At 48.0% G+C, this 14,737-nt stretch overlaps 1 protein-coding gene across 10 annotated transcripts in view; it reads left to right on the top strand.

The window, feature by feature from the left end:
* Positions 1-14,142, top strand: part of LOC133342611 (glutamate receptor-interacting protein 2-like) — a 189,862-nt gene extending 175,720 nt beyond the window's left edge. For 6 of the 10 annotated variants that reach the window (XM_061551862.1, XM_061551858.1, XM_061551853.1 and 3 more), the window contains 8 exons: positions 292-431; positions 900-1,106; positions 1,773-1,965; positions 2,617-2,728; positions 3,494-3,538; positions 6,693-6,932; positions 8,309-8,455; positions 9,224-14,142. In XM_061551862.1, coding sequence (XP_061407846.1) covers positions 292-431; positions 900-1,106; positions 1,773-1,965; positions 2,617-2,728; positions 3,494-3,538; positions 6,693-6,932; positions 8,309-8,455; positions 9,224-9,508 — 1,369 coding nt within the window. In that variant the 3' untranslated portion in view covers positions 9,509-14,142. The remainder of the gene's footprint in view (positions 1-291; positions 432-899; positions 1,107-1,772; positions 1,966-2,616; positions 2,729-3,493; positions 3,539-6,692; positions 6,933-8,308; positions 8,456-9,223) is intronic. The other 4 variants (XM_061551863.1, XM_061551856.1, XM_061551861.1 and 1 more) reach the window with 3 other exon arrangements.
* Positions 14,143-14,737: the final 595 nt, after the last annotated feature.

Here is a 14,737-nt window from a genome sequence, read left to right as displayed (position 1 = left end):
TGGGCCTCCCATAGGAGTACCTGATGCGATGTACAAACATCGTCACTGGGGAGACAAAGGCACCCAGGCATAGTAATGGCCACCCCACCACCTCGTGTGCTTTGGTGACCTTCACAGGTGTTTGCTAACAGCACTTGCTCAAAGAGTGAAAAAGAGTTTGTCTTTCTGCCTGTGTCCGCACGCGATGGCCGTCCGTGTGTGTTCACGCGTGAGAGGAGTAAAAAAAAAAAAATCTATAAAAATGCTGCAAATATCAATCGCGTGCCTTTTGAAACCCGCGCTGCATCGCAGGACCGGAGCCATCCACATCGGAGACCAGATCCTGGCGATCAACGCCGTCGGCCTCAAGGGGAAGCCGCTGAGCGAGGCCATCCGCCTCCTGCAGACGGCGGGCGAGACCGTCACGCTGCGCATACGCAAGCTCGCCGAGCGTGAGTGCCCCCCCCACCACGCCAGTCCCAACTTTATCCCGATCATGCAATCGGCGGGTGTCGTGTCACGAGGCGAAGTGCGGAATTCGTTCGGAGTGTCACCCTTCGTGTGAGAGAATCGTCTGCACACGGGGATAATTGTTCTTCACTTGGCAGTCAATCTCTCACTCGGAGCTGGAATTTAGCCAAATTGAGTCCTGATGAAAAAGTTATTATCACGTTTTTTTTTATCATTTAGTGACCGGGCCGAGACCATCAACTCACTTCGCTTGTGAGAGAACCCGCTTGTAATCGGAGGCTAGCATCTAGATTCGAGCGCAGGGTGTCTCAGCGGTGCGGGGCTCAGCGCAGTGACCTCTGAGCCACGTTGGCCAGCTCTCGTCCCAACCTCCATCGTAAAGCACGGCTCTGGCATCGCACGGGAGAGACCACCTCGAGCAGGCCGCCAACTCTCCCGCCGATGCGCAGGCCCCTACCGCGCGCTGACGGGCGGCGCGGGCGCCCTGGCCGAGGGCAGCGACGGGGAGGAGGAGGAAGAGGAGGACGAGGAGGAGGAGCTGGACAGCGTACGACGCGCTGCCAAGATGGCCGAGCTGCTGAGCGCTGTGCCGAGCCTGGACAGCGCCACTGGCTCGTGGGACGGCTCGGGCACGGACAGTGGATACGGCACGCAAGGTTGACATTTTTTGTTTTACTTTTTCTTTTTTACCACGTGAGGCCCACCGAACTATATAGCTCCACAAATGATAGGTGAACGAAGCGGCTTATCAAAATGCTGTAACGCACGTTGAGTCTAAATATGGACGGAAAAACTGGAGGACCTGGAGAAAATTCCACGTGACCACGGGGAGAACGTGAAAACTCCAAATATACAAGCATCATGGTCGGGATCAAACCCACGACCTCCTGTGCACCAGGCGAGGTAGTTAACATCTCGACACCGTGATGATGATGATGATGAGAGAGACATGCAAACTCCAAATATACAGCAGCAGGCATCAGGGTTGTCATGGGTTTCCCTCCGCCACGCGGCACGGGAGAGTTCTTCTGGAAAACCGCACTCTCCACGCCGATCGTATCCATACGTGGTGATGCACCTCCGATTTAGCACAGTTGGCTACGCACCGTGCAAAAGAAGTTCAACAGAGACAAACATCGCCCCCCTCATAGCCTCAACAGACTGTTGGGACAAGTGCTGTGAGCGAGTAGCACCCTAAAGTTCAACATGCATACATACATACGGACACGTTGATCCTCTCCCCACGGTATGATTGTGATGCCGCCCGCGGTCGTTCCCCCCCGGGGGTCACCCCCCTCACCCCCCTTTCCCCCCTGAGACAGGGAACGGAGTTGGCTCCGCTCGGGGGCTGCCGCAGCATTCGGCGACGTGGAGAGACGCGAGGGACACACGGGACGCGAGGGACGGGAAGGAAAACCGGGGACTTCAGTCCCCTGGCGGCAGCGGTGGCAGCGCGCGACCCCGGGGCTGTGAGAGGGCGCTCGGCGATGATGAGTGGGAGCGGCACACGTCCGGGTGGGTACACAGTGCGGTGGATCAACAACGGTCTGCCCTCACAACCTCAACGTCATCGCCATCATCATTGCTACCATCGTTGGTAAACAGTGTGGTAATTTAAACCGGTTCAGAGTTCCGAATTGTTCGTAAATATTGGTCCAGACAGCCCAAAGTCTCATCAACTATTGCCTCTTCATCTTCTTGGTTCTTTCGGTAAAGTTACGTAGAAGGGAAGTAATAAAATAATAAAAATAAAACATAATAAAATCATTCTTCACCTGAGGACTGCTCTTTGCGTTGTGGCCGAAACGTCGTGAGAATTATTTTATTATGTTTTATTTTTATTATTTTATTACTTCCCTTATACGTGACTTTACCGAAAGAACCAAGAAGATGAATCCCTACAGTCACGAAAGCTTTAAATCGAAATATTGCCTCTTCGTTCATAAGAGTTTCCTCACTCTATTTACACAGACACATAAACAACGCAGTCTCTGCCAGTCGTGACACGGGCCCTGGTGTAAGGAATGAAATCGGTTGGTCCTGCGTCCACCTCCTCCATTCTTCGTAGCCCAGCTTCTGGCCCTCGCTAGTCCCACGTGGCAGACTAAGCGCGCAACATTCCCGCTGCCATGACGCGAATCAATGTAGAGCGGCCGTGCCCTGCAGATTGACCGGCAGCTGCGAGCGCTTGGACGGCGAGCGGGAGGACGCGTACTGGTCGCAAGCCCTGGAGGACCTGCAGACGTGCGGCCAGGCGGGGCTGCTGCGTGAGCTCGAGGTACCGATCGACGAGCATCTGACCCCCGACCCACGTGTCACCGTGCACTCACCGGTCCGGTGCTCGCATCTTGACTCGTCAGTTGCCTCCAGCACGTAGCCGGCACTTGCAGAGAAGAGGTCGAGAGGTCATCGTGGCCACTGCCGTTGTTTCCCCCACACCTCACCATTGCTTCCCTCTGTCTGCTGGAGCCCATTACTGTTGCAAAGCTGATATCAACGGACCTCCATGTATGTATGTATGTTGAACTTCTTTCGCACCGTACGTAGCCAACCATCACATCATCACCAGCAGTGCTTAATTTTAAATGGAACAAGTCCATAACGCTATTGCAAGAATTAATTTTGGTATGACACTAATTTAGCATTATCATAGACAGGCACATCTTGAACTCTGGTGGTGTAGTGCCTTATGTCGATCATCTCTACTCAAAGTCAGCCAAGCAGCGGTCTGGAAAATAAAGTGAGACATTTCGCCCTGACCACCACCATTGCCATTTTTAGATTTAGGCCTGCTAGTGTTTACGTCTTTATGCATTTCCTTCTTAAACGACAATGGTTGTCTTTGCGAGTCAAAGTCGCCCCGATGCAGTCCTAATCCCCGACTTCCACTGTGCTAATTCAGAATGATTTGCGATGGGTTTTTCTTCTTCTTTCCGTTGACCCGTTTTTTTTTACGCTGTGGTTCCAACGCCCAGGGTGAGGAAAACCGCGTAATTGTGGGACGGTCACGAGGTGTGTGTGTGCCTTGTCTTTTTTTTTGCAGGACAAAGTGGGAAGCCTTTTGAACCGGCAGGCTCTGGCTTTCATGGTATCCATCCTCGGCGAATATTTGCTTAGAATTGGCCCGCTTTGTTTCTCTTCAAGCAACGCCGGCTTTTCACTCGTCACCGCTTTCCTCTTTGGCCGCATGAATGTCACACTTTCTGACGAATTTTCTCACCTTGTCCATTCGGCTCGCTTGTTTTTTTTTCCTTTTCGAATGCTTACGTAAAGATGCACTTCAATTTGCCCCATCTGGCGGGTTGGGTTTTCAGCTGCAGAATGTGGTCGTTTTCGTCAAGATAGGCCTCGTTTTTGACTGGAAGGACCCAGCGGCATGTAGGATTAGTGATTAGCTTTGCCTTATATAAATAAAAAAAGGCCTTTACCGACCTTTTTCACCATGCTAATTATATGCAGATTTATAAATTTATTAACTTTTCTCATTACTCTTTTTTTGAGTGAGAATGTGGAACAGTTTCATACCAAAAAAATATATCAATCTGGATAACATAATGAGGACGCTTGGGACTTAATTAATGGTATTTTACAGGATGTTATCCCGTGATTTAAATATGAATTCTTGAAATGTTCTGATCAGGTGGCTTGGAGGAGTGATATTGTGTCAGACCACTGGGGGCCTTGTGGTTTAAATCCAGGCAGCCAATTGTGATTAAGCCACGTCCTTGCGTGCAGCGAGCTGTTGTCCATAATCTGGTCTCCCAACGTTGGGCCAGCGTTGCACGTTTATTGGGCAGCAGTGACGATTATACCAAAAACAAAAATGGGGCAACGTTTTACGAACAAGATTTGTGACACCTTTTTGAGGCAATTCTCTGACACTGTGAGCGTCGCGAATTGATTCGCCCGATGACCTGACACCAATATCAACATATATTTTGGAGAAAAAACTACCAATTAAAATATTCTCCCATGTTGCAAAAATTATCACCAGAATCTAATTTAAATTAATCTCATTGAGATTCGTCTGATGAGACGCAGTCCATTCATTAACACAATGTTCTTCTTCTTCTTCTTCTCATGGATTCATGGCAGCAGATTAAATATGTAATTTCAGATTTGTTATCCACTCAATTAACACATCGCTCCCACGAGTGTGCCATCTGATAATTTGTGCAAGTGTAGAATGTTGTGTTGCGTTGCGCTCAAGTATAAACATTTGTTGAATAATATACAGCCCTTTGTCAATCCACTGCTGGATTAAGTGTTCCCTACATCGTGTCCAATGGGAGTTGTTTGACCATACTTCGCCATGCATGTTAGTGAAGGGGGGCGGTAACCATAACATTCATATTTCACTCACCACTGACGTTCGCTTTGGCTGGCATTTGAACTCGGTTTGCTTGGTTTAATGCACAGTGCGCTAAGCACTGCACCACCACTCTATCTCCACGACCAGTGTGGTGAAGTATGGTCAAATAACACCCCCCCCCCCATGATCGACACGGCATTTGGTTGACAAAGGGCTGTCGCAAAATTGTTTAACACATGGCCACGATTATACACTTTAATCACAGTTGTTCGATTGTTCAAAAATGTTTGCTTGAGCAAGTTATTCAACATGATATAGACGTGACTATTTAGCATCAAGTTGGACATTGTTTCAATGTAACCTGATTCCTTTGCAGAGGATCTGTGGCTGTGGATTAATCCATGCAGGCATCACCTTGCAACACTAATAGCAGCACCCACGTTAATGTCAGCATTGTCACTGCACCTATTCTAACATCGGTTGCATAATTTGCACAATGTCTTGTCATAGGTGACGGGTGAAAACATTTTTTAGGTGGAGGAGCTGAAATATTTGTGAAAGATTTTAATGAATAATTATATTTATTTTAGACACTCAGTGTCCAAAAATGAGAGGCTGCAAGGTTTCCGATTGGCAGAGCACGATCTCCTTGGTTCTTTCGGTAAAGTCACGTAGAAGGGAAATAATAAACTAATTAAAAATAAAACATAATAAAATAAAATTCTCACGACGTTTCGGCCACAACGCAAGCAGCCGTCCTCAGGTGAAGAACAGAGCTGTCTTTTCGACAGCCCTGAAGAAGAACAGGGTTGTCTTTCCGACAGCCTGTTCTTCACCTGAGGACGGCTGCTTGCGTTGTGGCCGAAACGTCGTGAGAATTTTATTTTATTATGTTTTATTTTTATTATTTTATTATTTCTCTTCTACGTGACTTTACCGAAAGAACCAAGAAGATGAATCTCTGCAGTCACGAAAGATTTAAATCGAGACTGGCACGAGTTCAACCAATGGCGTCATGCCACCACGTGCTCTGCAAGTTTGAGAATTTTTCCCTCTTCTCGCCAAGCCCGGCTTTAAGAGGTTTATGTTTTTTACCGCGCAGGCTTGTGTGTTCTTAATGTAACAGCTGCTAAATAGGTTTGAGGGGGCCCTAAGCCCTGTTTGGCCACAGCCAACACCCGCTGCCTATGCGTCCTGTTAACGCCACATCCTCATGTGTGATCAATTAACCAGACACTGATGTACTTGACAGATTGTGTGAAAACGACTGTTTTGGTAATGTGATGTGTATTTGTGAGAATCACCGAGTCAAAGTGTATCACGTGGGGAGATTCTTTTGGTTGTAACCTAACCATGGGATTTACACTAATTTTTGCTTTTTTTTTCCTAATTGGAAAATGTGACGCCATATTACGCATTATTCATAATAATTACACAAAACCATGTGTTACTTATTGCATTTAATATGTATAAAGCTACCAAACAACCTGGTTTGGCCAGGACAGTCCTGGTTTCAGAAAGGCTTTCCTGGTGTCCTGTAAGAATTTGCATAAATTGGGTTTCTTGTTCCAGCTTAAATTATTTCTGACATTATCAGCTTAACTGATAAGAGGCAAAGAGCCAGGCTGCATGTGTAGTGATCGTGGCTAGCGGGGAAGTGGGTGGGGGGGGCATGTGAGCAGCGGAGAGGGCCAACTTCAGACAGAGCAGAGGTCGCTCACTGTGCGAGCAGGGTAGTGACTGAGTTGTGGCTATGACAGGGTCTTACAGCTCACCATGTGACATTCGTTGAGCCTCCCAGAAACGTCTTCTTTTTTTTTCCACACCAGTCGTGCATTACGTGAGTTACACACGCGTGTCGTACGCGTGTTACATGCGTTGTTCGTTACGCTTGCGTGTGCGTGCGTATGTGTATGTGTTGTCGTGACAGGCCAGCATCATGTCGGGCATGTCTCCACTCTACGCGAAACCAGACGACGATGACGAACCCTCGCCCGACGAGCCAGAGGCTCCGCGGCCGCGAGCGCGCACGGCCTGGCGCGACGGCAACGGCCACGGCGCTCGGCCACGAAAGGACGCGCACGCGGGAGGCCTCACCTCCTGGGAGCTCAAGGAGTTCCAGCGCCAACTGAAGGACATCATGGCGCCAACACCCGTGGAAATACACAAGGTGGTTGCCCCCACCCCCCCTGGTCCTTTCTCTAGACCGGCATGGCTGAGTGGCAGCGCCTTTGCAGTTTGGCTCGTGGAGATTTTGGATATTTGTGTTGCGGCCGCCCTGGTTGATATTAATGTCACTGGCCTTTTGCCCTTACAAGGACGGGTGTATTGCAGTAAATCTGAAACTTGGAAGAGAAAAGCAGACCGCGACGTGATATTCATTGCATCAAGTCGTCTGCAATTTGTAAGGGCACGGTGACACAGACCTATTTCATTTTAAGGTTATAATCCCTTGTTCATCATGACGTCCTTTTTACTTTGATGTCTCAACAGCGTCACGGAGATCACGTGACGTGAGGGTTCTGCCTTTGTAGTGAGGGTTGTGAGTTGACGCCGAGGAAGGGGGAGGAGGCGCCTCGCCCCCCATGTGGAGTGACGTCAGCCGCTAATTATTATGAATGGTGGGGAGGTGTCCATTTGGAGGATGTCACCTTATCATGATTATTAATGAGGGGGGCTGTTCGATGTGGAGTTACGTCACGAGTGTTGCACACAGACATTATTGGCTCATTATAGTAGGTAATAATAATGGGGGGGGGGGGGTGTCTATATGGAGGACGTCACCTGCTCGTGAATGTTAATGAGGGGGGCTTGTCGATGTGGAGTGACGTCACGAACGTTAAGGACATTCCTGGGTGATTATAGTCGGTATGCCAGGGAGAAACACGCGGCGCGATGAACCCCGTGACCCCGAGTTCGATTCCTGGCCCCAGCTAACACCGAGGACGAATTAAATCTGATCTGGTTGTAGGGACCCCCTCTCACAACCCGCACTAGCCAGTGTGGCGACGTTTGGTCATGGGAAGGCCATCATACACTAGTGGATTGACAAAGGTGCTGTTTGTTTAATTTCAAATGTGGTATACCTCTCCAGTGACCCAATTTAACCCATCATCGTTATCGCTAAAGGGGTGCAGTTGTTGCGTTGGCTGCTATCACAGATGGTGCTCTTGCTGTCGTGGGGCGCCATGGTGGCGAGATGTTAACTACCTCTCCTGGTATACAGCAGGTCGTGGGTTCGATCCCAACCCTGACGCCCGCATATTTACATGTTCTCCCTGTGGTCACGTGGATTTTTCTCCGGGTCCTGCGTTTTTCCCTCCAAATTTATAATCAGCAAACGTGCGTTTAGAGTATTTGGCTGCAATAAATGTCCACGCGATGAGCCACTTTGTTGAGCTATCATTTGCGATAGCCAGGTCGCTGGTGGGCTTTACTTGGTCAAATACAAAAATAGTTGAAATCGTCGAAATAGCAGGGGATGCTATGGCAGATGGTGCTCTTGCTATAGCGGTTGCCGTCATCGCATGGGCTGCTGTGTGACAGGTGGTGCTGCACAAGGAGGAGGGTGAAGACTTTGGCTTCTCCGTGTCGGACGGGCTGGTGGAGCGGGGCGTATTCATCAACGCCGTGCGGCCCGGCGGCCCTGCTGATTGCAGTGGCCTCCTGAGGACCTACGATCGCGTACTGCAGGTGCGGCAGACGGATACAATGGAAAGATGATGGGCGGACGGACGGACGGACGGGCAGAAGAACAGATGAGCAGAGGAACTGATAGATGGATGGTTGGACAGGTGGACAGAAAGACAGACACGTGACAGTGAGACGGAGGGAGAGATGGTTATAAAAACAGACTGATGGATGGATGGACAGACAAACAGATGGACAAATGATTGGATAGACAGACGTGTAAAAGTTGTTAGGATGGACAGAGAGAGACATGGAAGGATGGGTGAATGGACATATGTACGGATGAGCCCACACTCCCATCATAATAATTCACCCGGCATGCACCCGATTTTGTCAGATCTCATATACTAGGCAGAGTTAAACCTGGATGGTGTTTGGGTGCGCGACTGCTGTGCATAATAAAACAGGTCGTCATACGGGCTTGGGGGGGGGCACGTGGTGGGCATCAGGGGGAAACGCAGCAATATCCTTTGCTGTATAGTACATCTCTGCTGCCATGTCTATGCTCCCCGCCTTTATCAACCCACACTGACCAGCACGGTGAAGTGTGGTCGAATAACCCTCACGACCAACTACGAGGAGAGGCCCTCATCCAGCAGTGAATTGGAAAACAAAGGGCTGTACGTAAACCATACATCATAAATCTGAATAGACAGGATATATATATTATTATGAATATTGAGCTCAGCAATTTCTTTGCACGGCTCAACCCCCCCCCCCCCCCCCCGGGCGCTTTCAATTCCCCGCCCGTCCCGGACCCCCCTTTGGCAGGTGAACGACATTCACACGCGGGACTTTGACTGCTGCCTGCTGGTGCCGCTCATCGCCGAGTGTGGCGACACGCTCGAGGTGGTCGTCAGCCGAAACCCACTGCTGTCTCGCCCTCCCCAGCAGCCGGCCCTCCCGGCCCTCCCGGCCCTGCCGGCGCCGCCCAGCCCGCCGAGCCGCGTGCGCCCCGAGCAGCGGTCGCTGGAGTGGAGCGCGAAGGAAGGCGCCACGGGCGGTGGCGACCGCCGCCGCCGCTGGGAGGAGAAGGCGGGGCCCATGAACTTGTGAGCCGTCGGGGGAGGAGGGCCGAGCGGCGAGCGGCGAGCGACGTAGCCAGGGGGGCGTGCAGGTGGTGCGACCCGCGGCACGGGGAGGGGGGCGGGCTAGGGTTGCCATCTCTGAGGTACAAGAAAAAACCGGGATGTATCCTTGAAAGAAGAAAATATCTCATAATTCTGGAATAAAATGCATTGGGCTGACCGCTGTATGATTACGATCTGCAAAAAAATTTAACTTTTGAATCTGGCCTAAAAAAGCCAGATTTGCCCTAGACAGCTGCCTCAAAAGGAGGAGGATCCTGGGAAAACCAGGACAGGTGATAACCCGGACCGAGGTCCACAGGACGCGGAGGGGACCTGGGCGCTGGGCTGCGACTAGGAGCGAAATTGGACGTGAGCCCCCATTTAATTCATTCTTCCGGGGCCCATGCCAACCACTGATGAAGGCCCCTTGCTAACTGGCCCACCAAGTACCGTTTGTTTATGACTCGATGAGAAACTTGCGAGGAGACACCAGTGGTTCTGCGCCACCCCATCAGAGCCATAATTTAATGTCTTGCCCATCCCGATTTGGAGAGACACAGCTGAGCTTTGCTGACCCCTTGACTGATGAGATTTCACGAGGCCAATTGTCGTTGCTGTTGGGATGGATGCAAAAAAAAAGCCAGTGATGATGTGTTGGCCTTTGTGCACATTTTGTTCTCTGACAAAACGGAGCCTGCAGAGAATGGGTACAAATTATATTAACATGGAATTCCTTAATTTTAGTGATGGCAATATGCAATAATGACCATATACAGACACCATGTAAACGGGTAGCCGTGCTAATTATTTTTAAGGGTGTCTGGTTGCACTGTTGTCCATGGTGCAGGTTAGACATTGATGAGGCCTCTCACACCTCTGTAAGCATAACAGCAGTTGGCTTTGGCAAGGTCAATGCCTGGTGTTTACTATGGAACAGCACATTACAGAACCTCAATACCCGCAACTCTTTCATCCTCTCTCCAGGAGTAAAAATAAATTCGGCAAGGTTAACTTTTAGCGATGTACATCATGCCCTGATTTATCATTGAATTTAGCAAGCTTCAGACAGATTTATTTCATTGATTTGAGATCAATAACTCAAGACTCATTAAGACTTTACTGTATAAAAATATTTCGAGTACGGTATTACTATTTAATGATTTGTTTAGATGATATTACAACTCAAGCACAAGCAGGACATCAGTGTTAAACCTTAATAGTTAGTGTATACCCATTAATGTGTTGCTGTTAATGTGCATAACATATATTTTGGAGGGGGAATGTGTATTTGTTAAACTTAAAAAAAAATTACACTGCTTAGGCACTCATTTTTTTTCTTTCCACCGTGGTCAGTTAACACAGACACGCATGTTGTCAGTAAATGCTGTCGACCCACGCATTTCTGGGTGCGAGAGCCACACAAACACAAGCCGCCAACGTCGTGGTGGCTTGTTGTTTTATTTAATGTGCTCGATTTACACTCGGCACAATAATAACTTAGCGAGGGAGGTGGGAGGGGGGATATGAACCCACTACCCAGATGCCGCTGGGTTAATTTTCTACTTTCCTATTACTATAGGCCACTTTCCTTCATTAAAAGGATTGGATATTCTACATAAAAACAAAAAAACATGTGTATGTTTGTTTACATTGTTAAGTACTCTATCATAATTAATTTTGATATAATCATAGCTTCCAAATATCATGCTCGTCATATTTTTTGTAAGCCGTTATACCCTCGAACAATTTTGATGATGTGTTTTTGCGTTACGTTTCTGAGCAGAGATGTCATATCTAAAAAAGATAGGAACGGTTTTGAAGTTGTTTTTCGTGCCACTAAATGTTATATGTGCCTTTTTTTATAAACACACTTTGATGTGTATCAAACCCACTGCTGTACAGTAACATTAGCAGTATAAAATTATAACTGTGCATAAGTATATTCGTAGCATTTTAATTGTAAGGTCATTTAGGAAGGGGTTTTGGGGAAGGGGGGGTGTGGGAGGGGCATACAAGCTGAATCTATTTAATATATTTCTTTACAAACAAAAATATGTATAAAGCATAGTTTACTTAGCCAGTGAAACCACATATATGTTTGGTGCTGATGTTCAATTACCGGAACACAACAAAGAGTCATTATTTTGTAAAAATGTGTTTCATTTTCCACGGATGTTCATGCTGTGGAAATAAAACGTCTTTTGGGTGCAGCGGGAGAGATGTGATCACCTTGGGGGGGAAGAACTTGGCTTGGGGAGACGTCCGGCCACGTGTCACTCAAAAAAAACGAAACTATTTTTTATGTTACCAGTGTAAGACCCACCGAGCTACATAGCTCTTTTTCAGAAGTGACCTGGCCACAAATAATACCTCAACGAAGTGGCTTATCACGTGGACATTTTTGGCAGCCAAATACTCTAAATGCGTGACGTTGATTTTTAAATATGGAGGGCAAAACTGGAGAAAATCCACGCGATCGCTGATTGAAAGACACGCAAACTCCAAATATCCAAGCGTCAGGGTAGGGATCGAACCCACGTCCACGGCAAGGTAGTTAACATCTCGTCACGTTTTCCTCGCCGTATAAGCCTCACATGCTCCTGCTTGTCCAACTTCTCAAAAACCTCATATCCAGTCACCACCGCACTCACATCCCAGGCATTCGTTTCTGCATTCTTTTATTCAATCGTGGAGTCAATATTTCCGCGAGATAATTAAACCCCACTATGCATTTTGAACAGATTCCTTTCATTAACGTCACTTTTATTTACCCATGAAAGTCCCACTAAATCTCAAGACTTTTTTTAGGAGAGTTCCAGCATCAAGATATTTGACCAATTGCATTAATCAGCTTGTGGGAGGAAACTGGAACTCCCAGATAAATGTGTTGGCATATAAGATGAAGCACTCAAAGCTCCACAAACAGGAATTTAATCTACTTTTTCTGAACGACCATATCCTGGGCCACCTCGCAGCAGGTGGGATTGTTGGGGGGGTTTCGACATCTTTGTGTGATCCACAAACCTTCGCTTCCAGAGTGAGTGCCGGATCAGGCGTGCAGCACTTTCACCCAGCTCTTAGTGGCTTGCAGTTTTGGGTTAGGAGTTAGGTTCAGTGCTTGGTTCGTGTGCTCTCTACCCTCAAACTGCTTGACACATCTTCCTTATTGGAGGGTATACCACCTGATCATTCATTTTAGACTGCTTATCATTTATCCAGAGGTTTTTTTTGGACGGTTTGATCGCGTCAATATAGATGTGTCGTTAAACCCACCACCACCCGACAACCAATTGGTAAGGTTTGTCACGTAAACGAAACATGCCAATTCATTACTGTGTTGGAGATTGAAGCCACAACAGTTTACTATTCGATTGGGTTCACTCTCCAACACCGGTGTGCTAAACCAGTAGCGGATTGACATTTTTGCTTACGTGATAAACCTTACCAATTGTGTCGGTGGTGGCTGGCTTAACGACGCATGTATATTTACGCGATCTAACCAAAAAACAACCTCCGTTATGGATATTAGTCGCGAAAGCCTACTTATGTGTTAAACTGGGCTCGATAGCTCTCTTTCAGAAGCTACCTGGCCACAACGATAGCTCAACGAAGTGGCTTAATCATGTGGAAATAATGTCTGTTGCTTCAAGTGCTTTTGACCCACACCAGGGCTCAGCGATACCACCCCAATCCCACCTCGTGTTGACGCTGCAGGCAACTTACTCGCGAGCGTGCCGTGTCTTCATGAAGACGTGAAGCCGGTGGTCACGTTTCAACGTACACACACAAACACAATGCAGAGTGGAGCTGTTTCAAGAACTGCCGGTGGTACGACACTAGCAGTTTAGTTTTTTTTCCCTCCGCAATGTACTTATCAACTGACTCGAGGTGATGGAAAGCCACCTTATGTAAGCAGGTGCAAGAAGAATATGAAGCTTCCGTGTCCTGGCGCAAAAAGACGTGTTGTCAATAAGAGCGAGAGTTGAAGTTTCCCGTGTTGGCACCACGATGAATATTGCATGCCAGAAACACGTGTTTATTGGTGCGTGGCCGTCGGTCCTGGTGAATTAATTTCAGCACAAACGCGCAGGCTCTGACGGCTCTTGTGAATCTCACTGACAATCCTGCTTTGTCAATATTTGGAAGGAAAAAAATGTGATGTTGACGATAGGCAGTGATGGGATGAACACGCGTGTAATATACCATGGATTTTGCCTGTAAATTGTATGCATTTTACGGTTATTTCAATGATTTCTTTCGTTATTATTTGCCTTAAAATATCTTGTCACCATGTAAAAGCTTCGACTTATAAATATTTATCCGGATGTTTGACCGAGACGTGAGCGTATTTTTATATAAAACTTTAACTTCTCCGACAACGTTGCATATGCTTCACTGATTGGAGGCAAGTTTGTCCACGAGTTTATGAATGTACGATGCCCAGGCGCAGAATTCCACACGCGAAGATTCGGCGTTTGAGGATTCCGGTGGTCACGGTCAGATATTTTTGTGATCAATGTTCTGAGCATGTAACCGAGACGCCACACTTTTGTTAAGTCTCGACCTTGTGTTTACATGCCGTGACTTCAGAAACGTCTTATAATAAACTTTCTGAAATTAGTACGCGGTTTGTTTTATTGCTATATTCCACGTGATACTGGTAGGAACCACCTGGTTCCACCAGCCCACAGGGGATTATTGTGTCCGTCAGTCCGTCGTGAATCCAAAAATGGGAGGGGTCGGGCTGGGTGGGGAGGGGCTGTGGGGAGGGTGGGGCTGGGTGGAGGGAAGGGTGGGGAGGGGCTGGGTGGGGCTGGCTGGAGGGAAGGGTGGGGAGGGGCTGGGTGGGGAGGGTGAGGCTGGCTTGTGCCCGCCCTCACAGTCGGCAATATTTGCGGAATACACCACGCCGCCGTTGACCCTGGCCATTGACCAAGCAACCCAACGTTCCTACCAGCTCCCTCCGCAGGAATGTGTTTTTACAGTCAGATTAATTTTGCAATGGATATGTCCGTAAGCTCCAACAGCTGATGGGATTAAGTCGACAAACTCTTGCAAGTGCTAAATATGCTTTTTAACTTATTACTCGTTAAAAATGTTGGTCAAATTAGAATATTAAAAACTTGTAAAAGATTAGAATGTCATCTCGCAGGCTTGCAAACCATATATGGCCGTGGAAGGAATTTGAATTGGACATTGCAATAACCTTACCGCA

Source organism: Lethenteron reissneri, chromosome 15 (assembly GCF_015708825.2).
Source record: "Lethenteron reissneri isolate LAM-NWPU_2019-01 chromosome 15, ASM1570882v1, whole genome shotgun sequence".
NCBI lineage: Eukaryota > Metazoa > Chordata > Hyperoartia > Petromyzontiformes > Petromyzontidae > Lethenteron > Lethenteron reissneri.
The sequence above is the reverse complement of the archived record's forward strand: the minus strand, read 5'-3'. Positions and strand labels throughout refer to the sequence as shown.